General features: G+C 44.6%; 1 protein-coding gene across 1 annotated transcript in view; it reads left to right on the top strand.

Annotated features, from left to right (window-relative positions):
- The window catches only part of LOC129853553 (bone morphogenetic protein 1-like), a 59,717-nt gene extending 48,553 nt beyond the window's left edge, over positions 1 to 11,164 (top strand). Inside the window, exons 9-20 of the mRNA XM_055919707.1 lie at positions 1,258 to 1,360; positions 1,501 to 1,617; positions 2,585 to 2,730; positions 2,882 to 3,077; positions 3,415 to 3,540; positions 4,477 to 4,637; positions 4,866 to 5,046; positions 5,213 to 5,338; positions 5,772 to 5,899; positions 6,355 to 6,568; positions 6,697 to 6,947; positions 7,812 to 11,164. Coding sequence (XP_055775682.1) covers positions 1,258 to 1,360; positions 1,501 to 1,617; positions 2,585 to 2,730; positions 2,882 to 3,077; positions 3,415 to 3,540; positions 4,477 to 4,637; positions 4,866 to 5,046; positions 5,213 to 5,338; positions 5,772 to 5,899; positions 6,355 to 6,568; positions 6,697 to 6,947; positions 7,812 to 7,946 — 1,884 coding nt within the window. The 3' untranslated portion in view covers positions 7,947 to 11,164. The remainder of the gene's footprint in view (positions 1 to 1,257; positions 1,361 to 1,500; positions 1,618 to 2,584; positions 2,731 to 2,881; positions 3,078 to 3,414; positions 3,541 to 4,476; positions 4,638 to 4,865; positions 5,047 to 5,212; positions 5,339 to 5,771; positions 5,900 to 6,354; positions 6,569 to 6,696; positions 6,948 to 7,811) is intronic.
- The last annotated feature ends 1,618 nt before the right edge of the window (positions 11,165 to 12,782 follow it).

Below are 12,782 nucleotides of genomic sequence, written 5' to 3'. Positions count from 1 at the left end.
TGCTAATCCAGCTCTGGATAGGGTGCTTTTTAAGCAACGTCTTTCTCATTGGACTGTGGAGGCTATCTCCCTGGCATGTGACAGTAACGGACAAGGGTTGCCTAGCGGTATGTGTGTGCTCGCTCCACTAGGGGTGTGGTGGCTTCATGGGCATTCCCCACAAACTTTTTTGAGCTTTTATCATATGGATGTAACTGTCCCAGTGTGGCTCATAGTGTTCTTATGGCTGGGTCCGGGAGTGGGTGTTATGCAGTGCGCAGGTTGCCCATTTATCCGTGTTACCACAGTTCCCTATGGGTTTGAGCCTTAGGGTGCGGCAGTGCGTAAAGAGGGCATTATCATGGTTACCACAGTTTCCTGTGGATTTGAGCCTTGGTCTGCCATGGCAGCAGCGAGTACACAGTTTCAAGGTTACTGCAGGTTTGCTGTGGGTTTGAGCCTCAGGCTGCCATGGTTCATCTGGTTGATGCTATGCAGCACGCCTGTGCGCTTTACCAAGTCACGACAGGTGTTCTGTTGTTTTGGACTTGCGGTTTCTTGCACGAGTACTGACATTTCAGGATGGCATGGTAAGTATTATTATTGGAACCATGGGGTCTATGGACTTCGTCTGCAGTGGCAGCGTGTCAGTGCGCATGGCCAATTTGTAGTAGGTTCTGGTTCCATATATTGGGCTCTGTTCAGGCGTCTCCCGTAAGTATTAGGGAAAAAGGGGACTTCTGTAACCCCTTTTTGGAGATGTGGGCCTGCTAGTTTGGTACCCTCTGAGCTGGCTTGGGGCGTGATTGTATGTCCCCATAGAATGTTATACAGAGTGACCGACTGAAGAGGAAGGTACAGTTACGAATATAACTACAGTTCACTGAAGGCGGGAACGAGGTATAACATATTTTGGCCACATGCCGTCAGGGGGTTTGGGATCACTGAAGAGCAGTACTGAATTGAGGAAATGAATGCGAGTATTATTGCCAGGAAGGTAGGGCTTCCGAGGGCGGGCTCGGCATTCATTGGCCCGTTGGGTGTGATTTCAATTTTCTTCAGGTGAATATGATTGGTTGTTGACTCCCCACAGTATGTTATACCTCATTCCCTCCTTCAGGGAACAGTAGTTATATTCATAACTAAGTTTTTCTTAGGATGATATAATTTTAGAAAATCTCCATTTTAAAGTCAGCACTGGATTTTTGTTTTCTTCTCATGTTGAAACTGTTTGGACTGTATTTGGTCAGTAATCATCATGCTCTCTTGGTTTTAAAGATCATTCTGAACTTCACCTCCATGGATCTGTACAGGAGTCACCTGTGTTGGTATGACCATGTTGAGATCAGAGATGGATACTCCAGGAAAGCCCCTCTGAAAGGTTAGGATTTGAGAATGTCTTAGTCCCATACATACACTATGGTAAAGTGATGCTGAAAATAAACTTAAATGTAACAAAAGGGTGTCTGGACAAAAAGGTAGTTCTGAGTGTAATAAGGTGGTCTGGTGTGTGTGTTCCAGGTCGTTTCTGTGGGGATAAGCTGCCTGAACCAATCATCTCCACCGACAGCCGTTTGTGGATCGAGTTCCGCAGCAGCAGTAACTGGGTGGGGAAGGGCTTCTCCGCTGTGTATGAAGGTAAGGCCAGAGCCGGAGCCCAATCCCCAGCAACCCCATAACAACACAGCTCAGCTGACTGACTGGCCACATGGGTCACAGATTGAACAACATGCCTGAAAGCAGCTCAGTGATTCTGTCAAATCCCCAGGTCTGGCTGCCTCCACGCTGATGTATCCTGCACATCAGCATGGCTCATTGTAACATTGTATCCAGACTGTAAAGCAGGGTTGGGCAAACTTTTTGGCTCGAGGGCCACATCGGGATTTTGAAATTCAACGGTGGGACGCATTTTTTGGGGGACCAATTGTTTGTTAAAATCAATTTGCGGGGGCCTCCTGAGTGGCGCAGGGGTCTAAGGTACTGCATCGCAGTGCTTGAGGCGTCACTACAGACCCGGGTTCGATCCCAGGCTGTGTCACAGCTGGCCGTGACTGGGAGACCCATGAGGCGGCGCACAATTAGCCCAGCGTCGTCCGGGTTAGGAGAGGTTTTGGCAGGCTGAGATTTCCTTGTCCCATCGCGCTCTACTGACTCCTGTGGCGGTCCGGGCGCATGCACGCTGACAAGGTCGCCAGGTGTACGATGTTTCCTTCACATTGGTGCGGCTGGCTCCCAGGTTAAGCGGGCATTGTGTCAAGAAGCAGTGCGGCTTGGCTGGGTCGTGTTTTGGAGGACGCATGGCTCTCGACCTTCTCCTCTCACGAGTCCGTACGGAAGTTGCAGCGATGCGACAAGATTGTAACTAACAATTGTATACCATGAAAAAAGTGGTAAATTGAAGTGCCTGACGAGCCAGCTATGGCCCGTGGGCCGTACTTTACCCCCCCCCCCCCCCCCCTGCTGTAGAGCATGGTGTATTGAATATAGGAACCATTTAATTTAATCCACATTATGAAATCCATCAAACAAAACCCATTGAAAGAAATGTGGTGGTGGTGATGATGATAGATAGCAATGACGTCACTGCATGTTCTCTGCCATTCAGCCATCTGTGGAGGGGAGGTGAAGAAGGATAACGGACAGATCCAGTCTCCTAACTACCCAGACGACTATCGGCCCAACAAGGTGTGCATATGGAAGATCAGTGTGTCTCAGGGCTACCACGTCGGCCTGACCTTCCAATCCTTTGAGGTAAGAGATACAGGCCTCTACTTGTTCCTTTCACCCCCTTTATCACATTTTTACATACCACTACATCATTATCCTCTGCAACCTTTGTGTATGAGGAATGAAAATGACTTGGAAGTTCTAACCTTGTCCCTTTTACCCATCCCTTCCTTAGATTGAGAGGCATGACAGCTGTGCCTATGACTACCTGGAGGTGAGGGATGGGAACTCAGAGAACAGCCCACTGGTGGGACGCTTCTGTGGTTACGACAAGCCAGATGACATTAAGACCAGTTCCAACCAGCTCTGGATGAAGTTTGTGTCGGATGGCTCTGTCAATAAGGCTGGCTTCGCTGCCAACTTTTTCAAAGGTCAGATCTCAAGGGTTTTGTACTGTATAAATAAACACCCAGAGAGTCATTGCTGATGGCATATGCCCTTGTTGTAGAAATTACCAGCCTAAGTTTCATAGTAATGAATATCTCAGCATCATGTCATTACAAGGTGACATTTTGAGTAATTTGATCATTCTGTCATGATTGGTTGTGTTAAATTATATATAATTCAGGACAGACAATTTCATCATTCATCATTTGTGACCAATTTAATGTTTATCTTTGGTTTAGTTTTGGAGCGGTGCACTTGTAGGCTGGTGAGTTGTGAGGCCATGTAAAGGGCGCTAACCTGTTGTTGTTGTGGTGGTTGTAGAGATGGACGAGTGCTCCAAGCCAGACAATGGTCGCTGTGAGCAACGCTGTGTCAACACACTGGGCAGCTACAAGTGTGCCTGTGACCCGGGCTACGAGCTGGCTGCCGACAAGCGCAGCTGTGAGGGTGAGTACAGCAGAATACTGACCAGAGCCTGCTCAATAATGCCTCCTCTCCTGCAGGTCACACAGTAATGCAGTTCAGTGCTGTTCTTTAGTCACTGCACCCCAAATACACCATTTGCCCCACATACAGTAGCTAGAAAAAATACCTCCAGAGATGTGTGTACTCAACAGTTCGTCATTTGGATTTTTTGCCACCCAATGGGGTTGTATTTGTTGCCCTCACCCTACCAAAAATCAACTCCAACTTCATAGGTAATCAGAGCCCAAAGCAAGTGTTGAAAACATCCTGACTAATTCGACCATCATCTGTAAATTAGAAACAGACTTACTTACTTACTTTATTGTCCCCATGGGGAAATTTTGTTGCAGTGTCATGTACACATTTAAAGTGGCGTTAAATACAAAACAAGATTTAAAAGACAACTTTCAATAACAGTCACGCACCAATAAAAATAAAAATAAAATAATAATAATAATAGTAAAAAATAAGAAATAAAACACAAAGTGCTGCTGATGCAGGGGTTTGTTTTACCTTTTCGTTTTCCAAACCTGACCACTGTTGGCCTCTAGAGGAGGAGGCCTGCTATGACATGTTCTTCAAACATTGAAAAATTATCCAACTTAGTCCTTTTGGGTGACATACATTTCTGCATGTTTAAGCTTTTGGTAAAAATATAGCAGGTTGTCTGTTAGAAAATAATCCTCAATGGTTAAATAATACCCAGCTTAACCTTTTTGGGTGACATACATTGTGCTTTTAAGCTTTTTGGGGGATAAAATCCCACCAATATAGATAGATGTTTTGCACAAATTGTCATTGATACACCTTTTTATATACACCATTTTATCCTTATAACCATGTGAAGTTTAGGCACATCTTAACCATTGTCCGGGTCTTCTCTCATATGGACATCTGTCTGTCTGTCTGTGTGTGTAGCTGCATGTGGAGGTTTCATCACCAAACTGAACGGCTCCATCACCAGTCCAGGCTGGCCTAGAGAGTACCCCCCCAACAAGAACTGTATCTGGCAGCTGGTGGCGCCCACACAGTACCGCATCACCCTGCTCTTTGACGTCTTTGAGACGGAGGGCAATGACGTGAGCACCGGGGTTATTATGACTGGGCACGGGTTGGGTTTGTTCTATCTACATGGGCTTTAATGGTGTCATCATGGATCTGTCCTCCTGTCTGTCATAGAGTACAGAAAGTTGTCCTTATATTGTACTTTGTAATAGTATATATTCCTGTGCATCGTATTTGTGTACAAATTGTAATTGCATTCCCAAATGTTTCATGTTGTAATGACCTGATGCTTCTCTGTATAGGTGTGCAAATATGACTATGTGGAGGTGCGCAGTGGGCTCTCAGCAGACTCAAGGCTACATGGGAAATTCTGTGGAGCAGAGAAACCTGAGGCCATCACCTCTCAGTACAACAACATGCGCATTGAGTTTAAGTCAGACAACACAGTCTCCAAGAAGGGATTCAAAGCTCAGTTCTTCTCAGGTGAGCCTTTGGCACTGTGTGTGTGTGTCTTTCCCTCCAAGAGTCTGTTTCTGTGTGTATGAGTGAAGGTTAATCAATTCGACCCCACAAGTGTGTTTGAGTGCTAATGGCAGGGTGGTAGTGTGGAAGAAATGTTCACGAAGGTAGTGTCCCTTTATGTCCCCAGACAAAGACGAGTGCTCAAAGGAGAATGGAGGCTGCCAACACGAGTGTGTCAACACCTTCGGAAGCTACAGCTGTCAGTGCCGCAGTGGCTTTGTGCTGCACGAGAACAAACACGACTGCAAAGAAGGTACCGATCGGCCACCTGCACACTGAAACTGAGACCCACTGGCACATTGATTCTGGGTTTATGTATTTTATGCGGGTTGGAGCTCTGGAGGTTATTTTTAGGGGGATGACTTCACAGGAGGTTGGTGGCACCTTAATTGGGGAGATAATGGTTGGAGTGGAATAAGTGGAATGGTATCAAATGCATCAGTCACATGGTTTCCATGTGTTTGATGCCATTCCATTGGCTCCGTTCCAGACATTATTATAAGCTATCCTCCCCTCAACAGCCTCCAGTGGATGCCTTCCTATTGCAATGATTGGAGGTGAGCAAGTACACACTCCCTTGTGCCAAGTACCACAGTGCAGCTCCTGAGTAGAGTTTGAACATTGGCCTGTGTGGAGCAGTTATGATACAGGGGAGCAATGTTGATCTTGTGGATGTATTTTTGCAGCCGGCTGTGATCACGTTGTGAACAGTGTGACTGGCACTATCACAAGCCCCAATTGGCCAGATAAATACCCCAGCAAGAAGGCATGCACCTGGGCACTCTCCACCACCGCAGGCCATCGCATCAAAATCGTATGTGTCCCCCTCCAACTCTCTCTACAGTCTTAACATACAGATTGCATGTGTGTGTGTAGGTATGGGTATGCATGTGTTTGTGGGAAGGGGGGTTTGGGTGAACTGTGGAAACCATTGAGGACTTTGCACTGTACTGTACTGAGCACCACAACCTCTGCTTGATTGAAACAATCCCCTAACCACAAATGTCTCCCCCTTCTGTCACAATCATACTGTTTGTCTTAATCCATGGCAGGCTGTACATATCTCAGCTTTTTAAATATGGTTAACTTGGCTTAGCCAATGAAAAGTGATTGCATGTGTCTATGCTCTTTATTCCAATTGGTTTCTTAAGGTTATTACCCTGATAGGGAACCATTATATTTCATACTCAGCTCTTCTAGCTTTTGTAAAACAGGCTGTATACCTGCGACCTTCTTTCCTTATTTCTCTCCCCTCATGCTTTGTCTCAGGCCTTCAATGAGATTGACATGGAGGCCCATCTAGAGTGTGCCTACGACCACATTGAGATCTACGACGGGCGCGACGGCAAAGCCCCCAGTCTGGGTCGCTTCTGTGGCACCAAGAAGCCTCCTCCCATCATGTCCAGTGCCAACAAGATGTTCATCCGCTTCTTCTCTGATAACTCTGTTCAGAAGAAGGGCTTCGAGGCCTCCCACACAGCAGGTATATTACCACCAACACAACTTAGACTCTAGCCCACTTTGTGAATAGAAATACTGCAGTGGTTTCTCATAAATTGTCATTGGTTAGTTCCTTCTAAATGATGTCTATGGTGTTTTTTTAATCTCCAGAGTGTGGAGGTCGTCTCAAGGCTGAGGTCAAGACCAAAGACCTGTACTCCCATGCTCAATTTGGCGACAATAACTACCCCGGTGCATCTGACTGCCAGTGGGTGATTGCGGCTGAGAAAGGCTATGGGGTGGAGCTCATCTTCCAGACCTTTGAAATCGAGGAGGAGGCTGACTGTGGCTACGACTACATGGAGCTCTTTGATGGTGCTGACACCAAGTCCCCAAGGCTAGGACGTTACTGTGGCTCTGGGGTAAACTCACTGATAACCTCATTATTGAAAGACTTTTTCTGCCCAAAATAATTTTTAGCACCAACAGTATACTGTTATAATATCATTTTTCTCTCGTTCAGGTCTAGATTTATTGAACAACTGCAGCTGTGTTAAAACAAGACTTTCAGAGGCAGTGTAAAATTACCTCTGCAGTCGAATAACCTTTTATACTGTGTGTCTGTGTTTGAGCGTTAAAGAATGGCCCCCAGGTTGTGAAGATTTCCACTCCGCTCTCCAGCTTTAATCACTTTGTTAAAGTTGATGTGTTCCTCTGGGTTGGACAATATTGCTTCAGTAGCAGCTGAACTCAATAAGAGCGGGCCCTGGCTGGCTTGTGATAGGCTATCATGGTCTCCAGCACTGAGAATGAATCAGCCAGTGCTGAGGCTACAGCGGGTGGGGGGTAGCTGGAACAATGAGGCCACTGGGGAGTTGAAACGTTAGCTCCATAGGCCATGGAACAACCTTGATTTCATTTAACATACTTAATAATAAGCCTGTCTCTCTAGCTACTTTACTGATGCCTGGTACTGTAAATCAGTTCTAGCAGGAGCTGGAGGGCACATAATGCTCACAGTACCAAAATGACCACTTCCTCCAAGTCCTTTTTAAACATGTTGGACTAAACTGCAAATTGAGACTGTAAAGTAAGATGGAAAGCTCATTATGGGTTTTATTGGAAAATAAGTTGTTCACTCCAACAGCCCTCCCCCTCCCTTACGCTACAGTCCCTTCAGTCTCTATCTATGAGATATCATTTGGTTTTAATTGAAGTGCAGTCAGAGTGCCAGAAACCGACAGCCGTTAACTCAATCTGTGTGTTTTTTTCCTCTGTTCCCCCAGCCTCCCGAGGAGATCTACTCTGCCGGCGACTCCATTGTAATCAAGTTCCGCTCTGACGACACCATCAACAAGAAAGGCTTCCATGTCCGCTACACCAGCACTAAGTTCCAGGACACACTGCACTCGCGCAAGTGACCAGCGGGGGCCGGAAAGGGCCGGGTGGGGAAGAGGGGCAAGCGGAGGGGCCCCCAGGGGAGGCGCCAGCCTGACACTCGGAAACCTTCGGCCACCAAGATCATTCAGAAACGACAGAACAGCCGCAAGACCACCAACCGCACCTCAGTTCCCAGGGGCCCCAGCTCCCGACAGACTGTGAGGAGTAAAGCCATTCTGCAGTAGACCTTGTTTTTACCTTTTTTATGGTTATGATTGGGGCGGGTGGGTGGACATTCGGTTTAGGCGGATTCAGGGGGAAAGTTTATCTACCCCCAGGTATTTTTATTTTTTATTTTATTTTAAAAACAAATGCCTCCTAATGAGAGCTAAATGAACAACAGTGGATTCTCAGGACCTGTAGGAAGGCAGGCATCAGCTGGACAGATCCCTGCTTTTGTCAGGCCAGCCCACCATGCCAGGGGGGAAGAAGGAGAATAGGAGGAGACCGGGGGGAGTTCCAGAGGGATTAGCCAACCTCAACCTCCCGGCCGCACTCCTCCGGAATACTAGAGCTCCTCTCCTCTCCTCACATCCCCATCCCTATTGTTCAAGGATTCCAGTCCTTAAGAGGATTAGAGGAATACCTTTGACTTGAGGTTTTGATACTGTATGTCAGAGGATTGCAAGTGTAATTGGAATTGTCCTGGCAACCAGTACAGGATTCTCATTATTACCATTAACAAGGAAATTAAGGAAGCAGTTATCTAATAAATAAAATGTGACCCATGTCTCCTGGTTGGTAATTGCTTGCCCATTGAGGGGCTATTGCTGTACCTCTGTGTAATTGTAATGAGTATGATTATTCAAAGGGAAGTGACATGCTATCCTCAACTCAAATCAGTAAGCACTTTACAGTGAATTGTCCCAAATCGTGAACTAATGAGATTTTGTCAAATGCAAGTTCACTTATTTTTTATGCATTTTAATGCAAATCACTTTTATTCCCTGATTATTTTTTCATTGCTCCATTTAGTTTCTCAGGCGTGCTGGAGAGCTGTTTGTACCCTGTAACATTGGGGAATAAAGATATGGTTTCTGTTTCAGTGTTGATCTACAGTTTTAATGTGCAGCATTTTCTCCCACTAGACTAAAACTCTCCATAGATAGTACAATCTCCAGGTGCAAGCCAGAGTCTCCTTTATTGTAATAGAAGGCTCTGGGTGCTGGCAAGTCTGAGTAGTCATTGTCATAGCAACACATTGCACAATATAATCATCTGTTTATGGTGGAGCACTGCAGAAGTCCATGCTAGTATGAAAGTGTTGGTATTTTGCAGCAAGACTGATGTTGAATACATGTCAATTACTGTTATCCCACTCTATTTTCAGGTTATTTTTCATTTGACTGACAATGCCAGCTGTGTCACTTAATGTTTTTGCCTTTATAACCAATCAATGCAGATGTTTAGCAAGGTTGGATTTGTAAAAAACAATAGATGTGCTTGTGATAACAAAGTAAGTGCTATGTGTGTTTGTATGCTGTCATATGTTCCTTTTCTCTTTTCAGCTGTCTGTGTTTAGCATGTGCTGGTTAGGTGAGAGTCCTGGGCACTGTAGAGAGAGAATACTTCCACAGGAGTCAGAACTGATTATTTTCTAATAGCCTGAAGCACATTGGTCTGAGACTGCCAAGCTCCACAAACCAATGAAGACCAAGCATTTTCAGTTATTCAATCACACACTCTTTGCCCCACAAAAAGGCTAGACATTTAATCTTCTGAAATGATTGCCTGGGTTTAGTTTGAGTTTCAGGCTATATTTGGTTTCAACATATCTGTAATAATGATGACCTGTGAACATATCCAGTGACCTCTGACATAATGGTTCAGCCACTGTTTTGCTCTGTACAATACTGCCTTATTATTCATGTTGCATGAGTGATAATGTTATCAAGCAATAATCCTCAGGGTGGCACCAAATAGACTGTGAGCTCACACTAGCTGTGCTCACTGGAAACCAAATCTGTACATCTAACAGTAACAAATAGCATAGCCTGTCTTTGTGCATTTTAAATCTGCTAAAATGAAAAGTATTTCTGTATTATTTTTTCTTGCTCAGCAGGAAATACATGGTTCAGTAAAATTAAAAAGCAATTATTCTTGGAATCATTTAATTAACTAAATATTATATTCTCTGGCATGGTTGATGGACAGTAATTACAAATTATGAAATGATCACATCAGCTTGTCTCATACAGCTCTAGTAGAATATATAAGCACAGACATCTAATCATATTCCATATTGAGCTCGCAAGTGGTGCAACGGTCTAAGGCACTGCAATTCAGTGTGTCACTACAGTCCCTGGTTCGAATCCAGGCTGTATCACACCCGACCGTGATTGGGAGTCCCATAGGGAAACGCACAATTGGCCCAGCGTTGTAAATACGAATTTGTTCTTAACTGACTTGCCTAGTTAAATAAAGGTACAAAACTATGTTGAATATAAGCTGTCAGGGTGCTGTGTGCTTTAGGGCTCTATTGAATCGCTTTACAGATCTGCAATAGAAATGTAAAGGTAATTTCAGATTGAGCCGACATATGCAGCGTTTACGGTGAATGCAGCCTCCGCTAAAGCGGGAACATTGTCTTTAAATTTTAATCGCACTGTAAAGCTGAACTTCCGCGATGCGGATTGAAAGAGACACTAGTCATCAGACAGTAGGTGGCTTGTGGATATCTATGTCAATAACAGTTCTTTGTTTGCCTAATGATTTACATGAAAAATGAATTGCGCACGAGCGATTTGTCATTAATTATTAACTGTCACCAGAGGAGAAGACATGACCAAGCTGTCACAATCGGCTTAGTGTGACACTCGAATTCACTGAGCGTCACACTACACTGATTGTGACATCTCTCTTAGGATCTCTGCTCCCCTGAGATATGGTGTTACCAAACAAAATCGGTGGCACGGGCTGCAAACCAAGGACAATGACACACACAAGTGTGATTTCTAAAAACGTGAGCCGTAGTTAAGAGCAGTAGTCTACTTGCAATCAAAAACAATCAAAATAACAGTGAAATAACATCTCTTTTGGATGTTTGCCCTTCAAGAACATCTATAATTTCCTCAGAGTAAGTGGGTAGTGCATTAGATGTGCAGTTGAAATGTGTGCCTTAGAACCTTAGATGTTATATGCAACATAAACCCATATCAGTTTGAAATCAAGGGAAATAAAATAACCACTTTTTTTCTTCCTCCATCTCTCATACCTTCTTTATTTAACACTTACAGCAACAGGTCTACACACATAATGTACTGAAGTGTTACAGATTCCGCAATAGACAAAAGGTCAATTCCGATTAAGGTCAATTCCGATTGAGCAGACATGTGGAACGTTTACAGTGAATGCAGTCGCCACTAAATGCGGAACATTGTCTGTAAAATTCAATCACGCTGGAAAGCTGAAATTTCCACAATGTGGATTGATTAGAGATTACAGATTCATCATGTAGGCTAACTTAAAAAACATTATTTAAGCAATAATGGTCATTCGCCTCATGGCATAGACTAGTGGTATGCGGTCAAGCTGTTCGTTCACTCACACCCTCCCACAATTGCTAATACCCTAATGCCTCCGTAACCGCTAGACTATATGATTAAGTGACAATCTGAGGCCCGCACCCGACCCTGACCCGCAAATATAGAAAATACACTGTAGTCTACAGCCAAAGACTGCAGAATGTTTTTTTTTACCGAATTTGGAAATGTTTCTGCTCAAAATGTCCAACATTTTGGTAGGCTATTTCGAGAGTTTTTGACTATAAGGCTCTATCTGCATTTTTGTCAAATTTGAGTTATAGACATAGCCTTGTTTTGTTAAATGGTCTCTAGCTATATAATACTCTAAATAACCCCAATTCATGTTGACAAACCAATGAGGGTTTGGAACTTTAAAGCCAATTATCTCAGAATCATCGTTTTCTAGATATAAACTTACAGTCCCAAGCTCCCCTGAATGAGACGTTAGCTCCCCTAAATGCAACAGAAGTCAAACTTTAGGGGGGGGGGGGGCTTTAAAAAAAAAAGCTAATTTAACCATTCTTTAAAATGTAGTGGTAAATACACTACATGACCAAAAGTATGTGGACACCTGCTCGTCGAACAACTCATTCCAAAATCATGGGCATTAATATGGAGTTGGTCCCCCCTTTGCTGCTATAACAGCCTCCACTCTTCTGGGAAGGCTTTCCACTAGATGTTGGAACATTGCTGATGGGACTTGCTTCCATTCAGCCACAAGAGCATTAGTAAGGTTGGGTACTGATTAGGCCTGGCTCGCAGTCGGCTTCCAATTCATCCCAAAGGTGTTTGATGGGGTTGAGGTCAGGGCTCTGTGCAGGCCAGTCAAGTTCTTCCACACTGATCTTGACAAACCATTTCTGCATGAACCTCGGTTTGTGCACGAGGGAGGGCATTGTCATGCTGAAAAAGGAAATGGCCTCCCCCTAACTGTTGCCACAAATGTGGAAGCACAGAATCGTCTAGAATGTAATTGTATGCTGTAGACCAAACCATGAAAAAACATTATTCCTGCTCCACCAAACTTTACAGTTGGCACTATGCATTGGGGCAGGTAGTATTCTGGCATCCACCAAACCCAGATTAGTCTGTCGGACTGCCAGATGGTGAAGCATGGTTCATCCCTCCAGAGAATGTGTTTCCATTGCTCCAAAGTCCAGTGTCGGTGAGCTTTACAACACTCCAGCCGACGCTTGGCATTGCACGTGTTGATCTTAGGCTTGTGCAGCTGCTCGACCATGGAAACCAATTTCATGAAGCTCCCGACGAACAGTTCTTGTGCTGACGTTGCTT

The sequence above is a fragment of the Salvelinus fontinalis genome, chromosome 4 (genome assembly GCF_029448725.1).
Source record: "Salvelinus fontinalis isolate EN_2023a chromosome 4, ASM2944872v1, whole genome shotgun sequence".
Taxonomy (NCBI): Eukaryota; Metazoa; Chordata; class Actinopteri; order Salmoniformes; family Salmonidae; genus Salvelinus; species Salvelinus fontinalis.
Note: the sequence above shows the minus strand (reverse complement) of the source record. Positions and strands in the feature narration are given on the sequence as shown.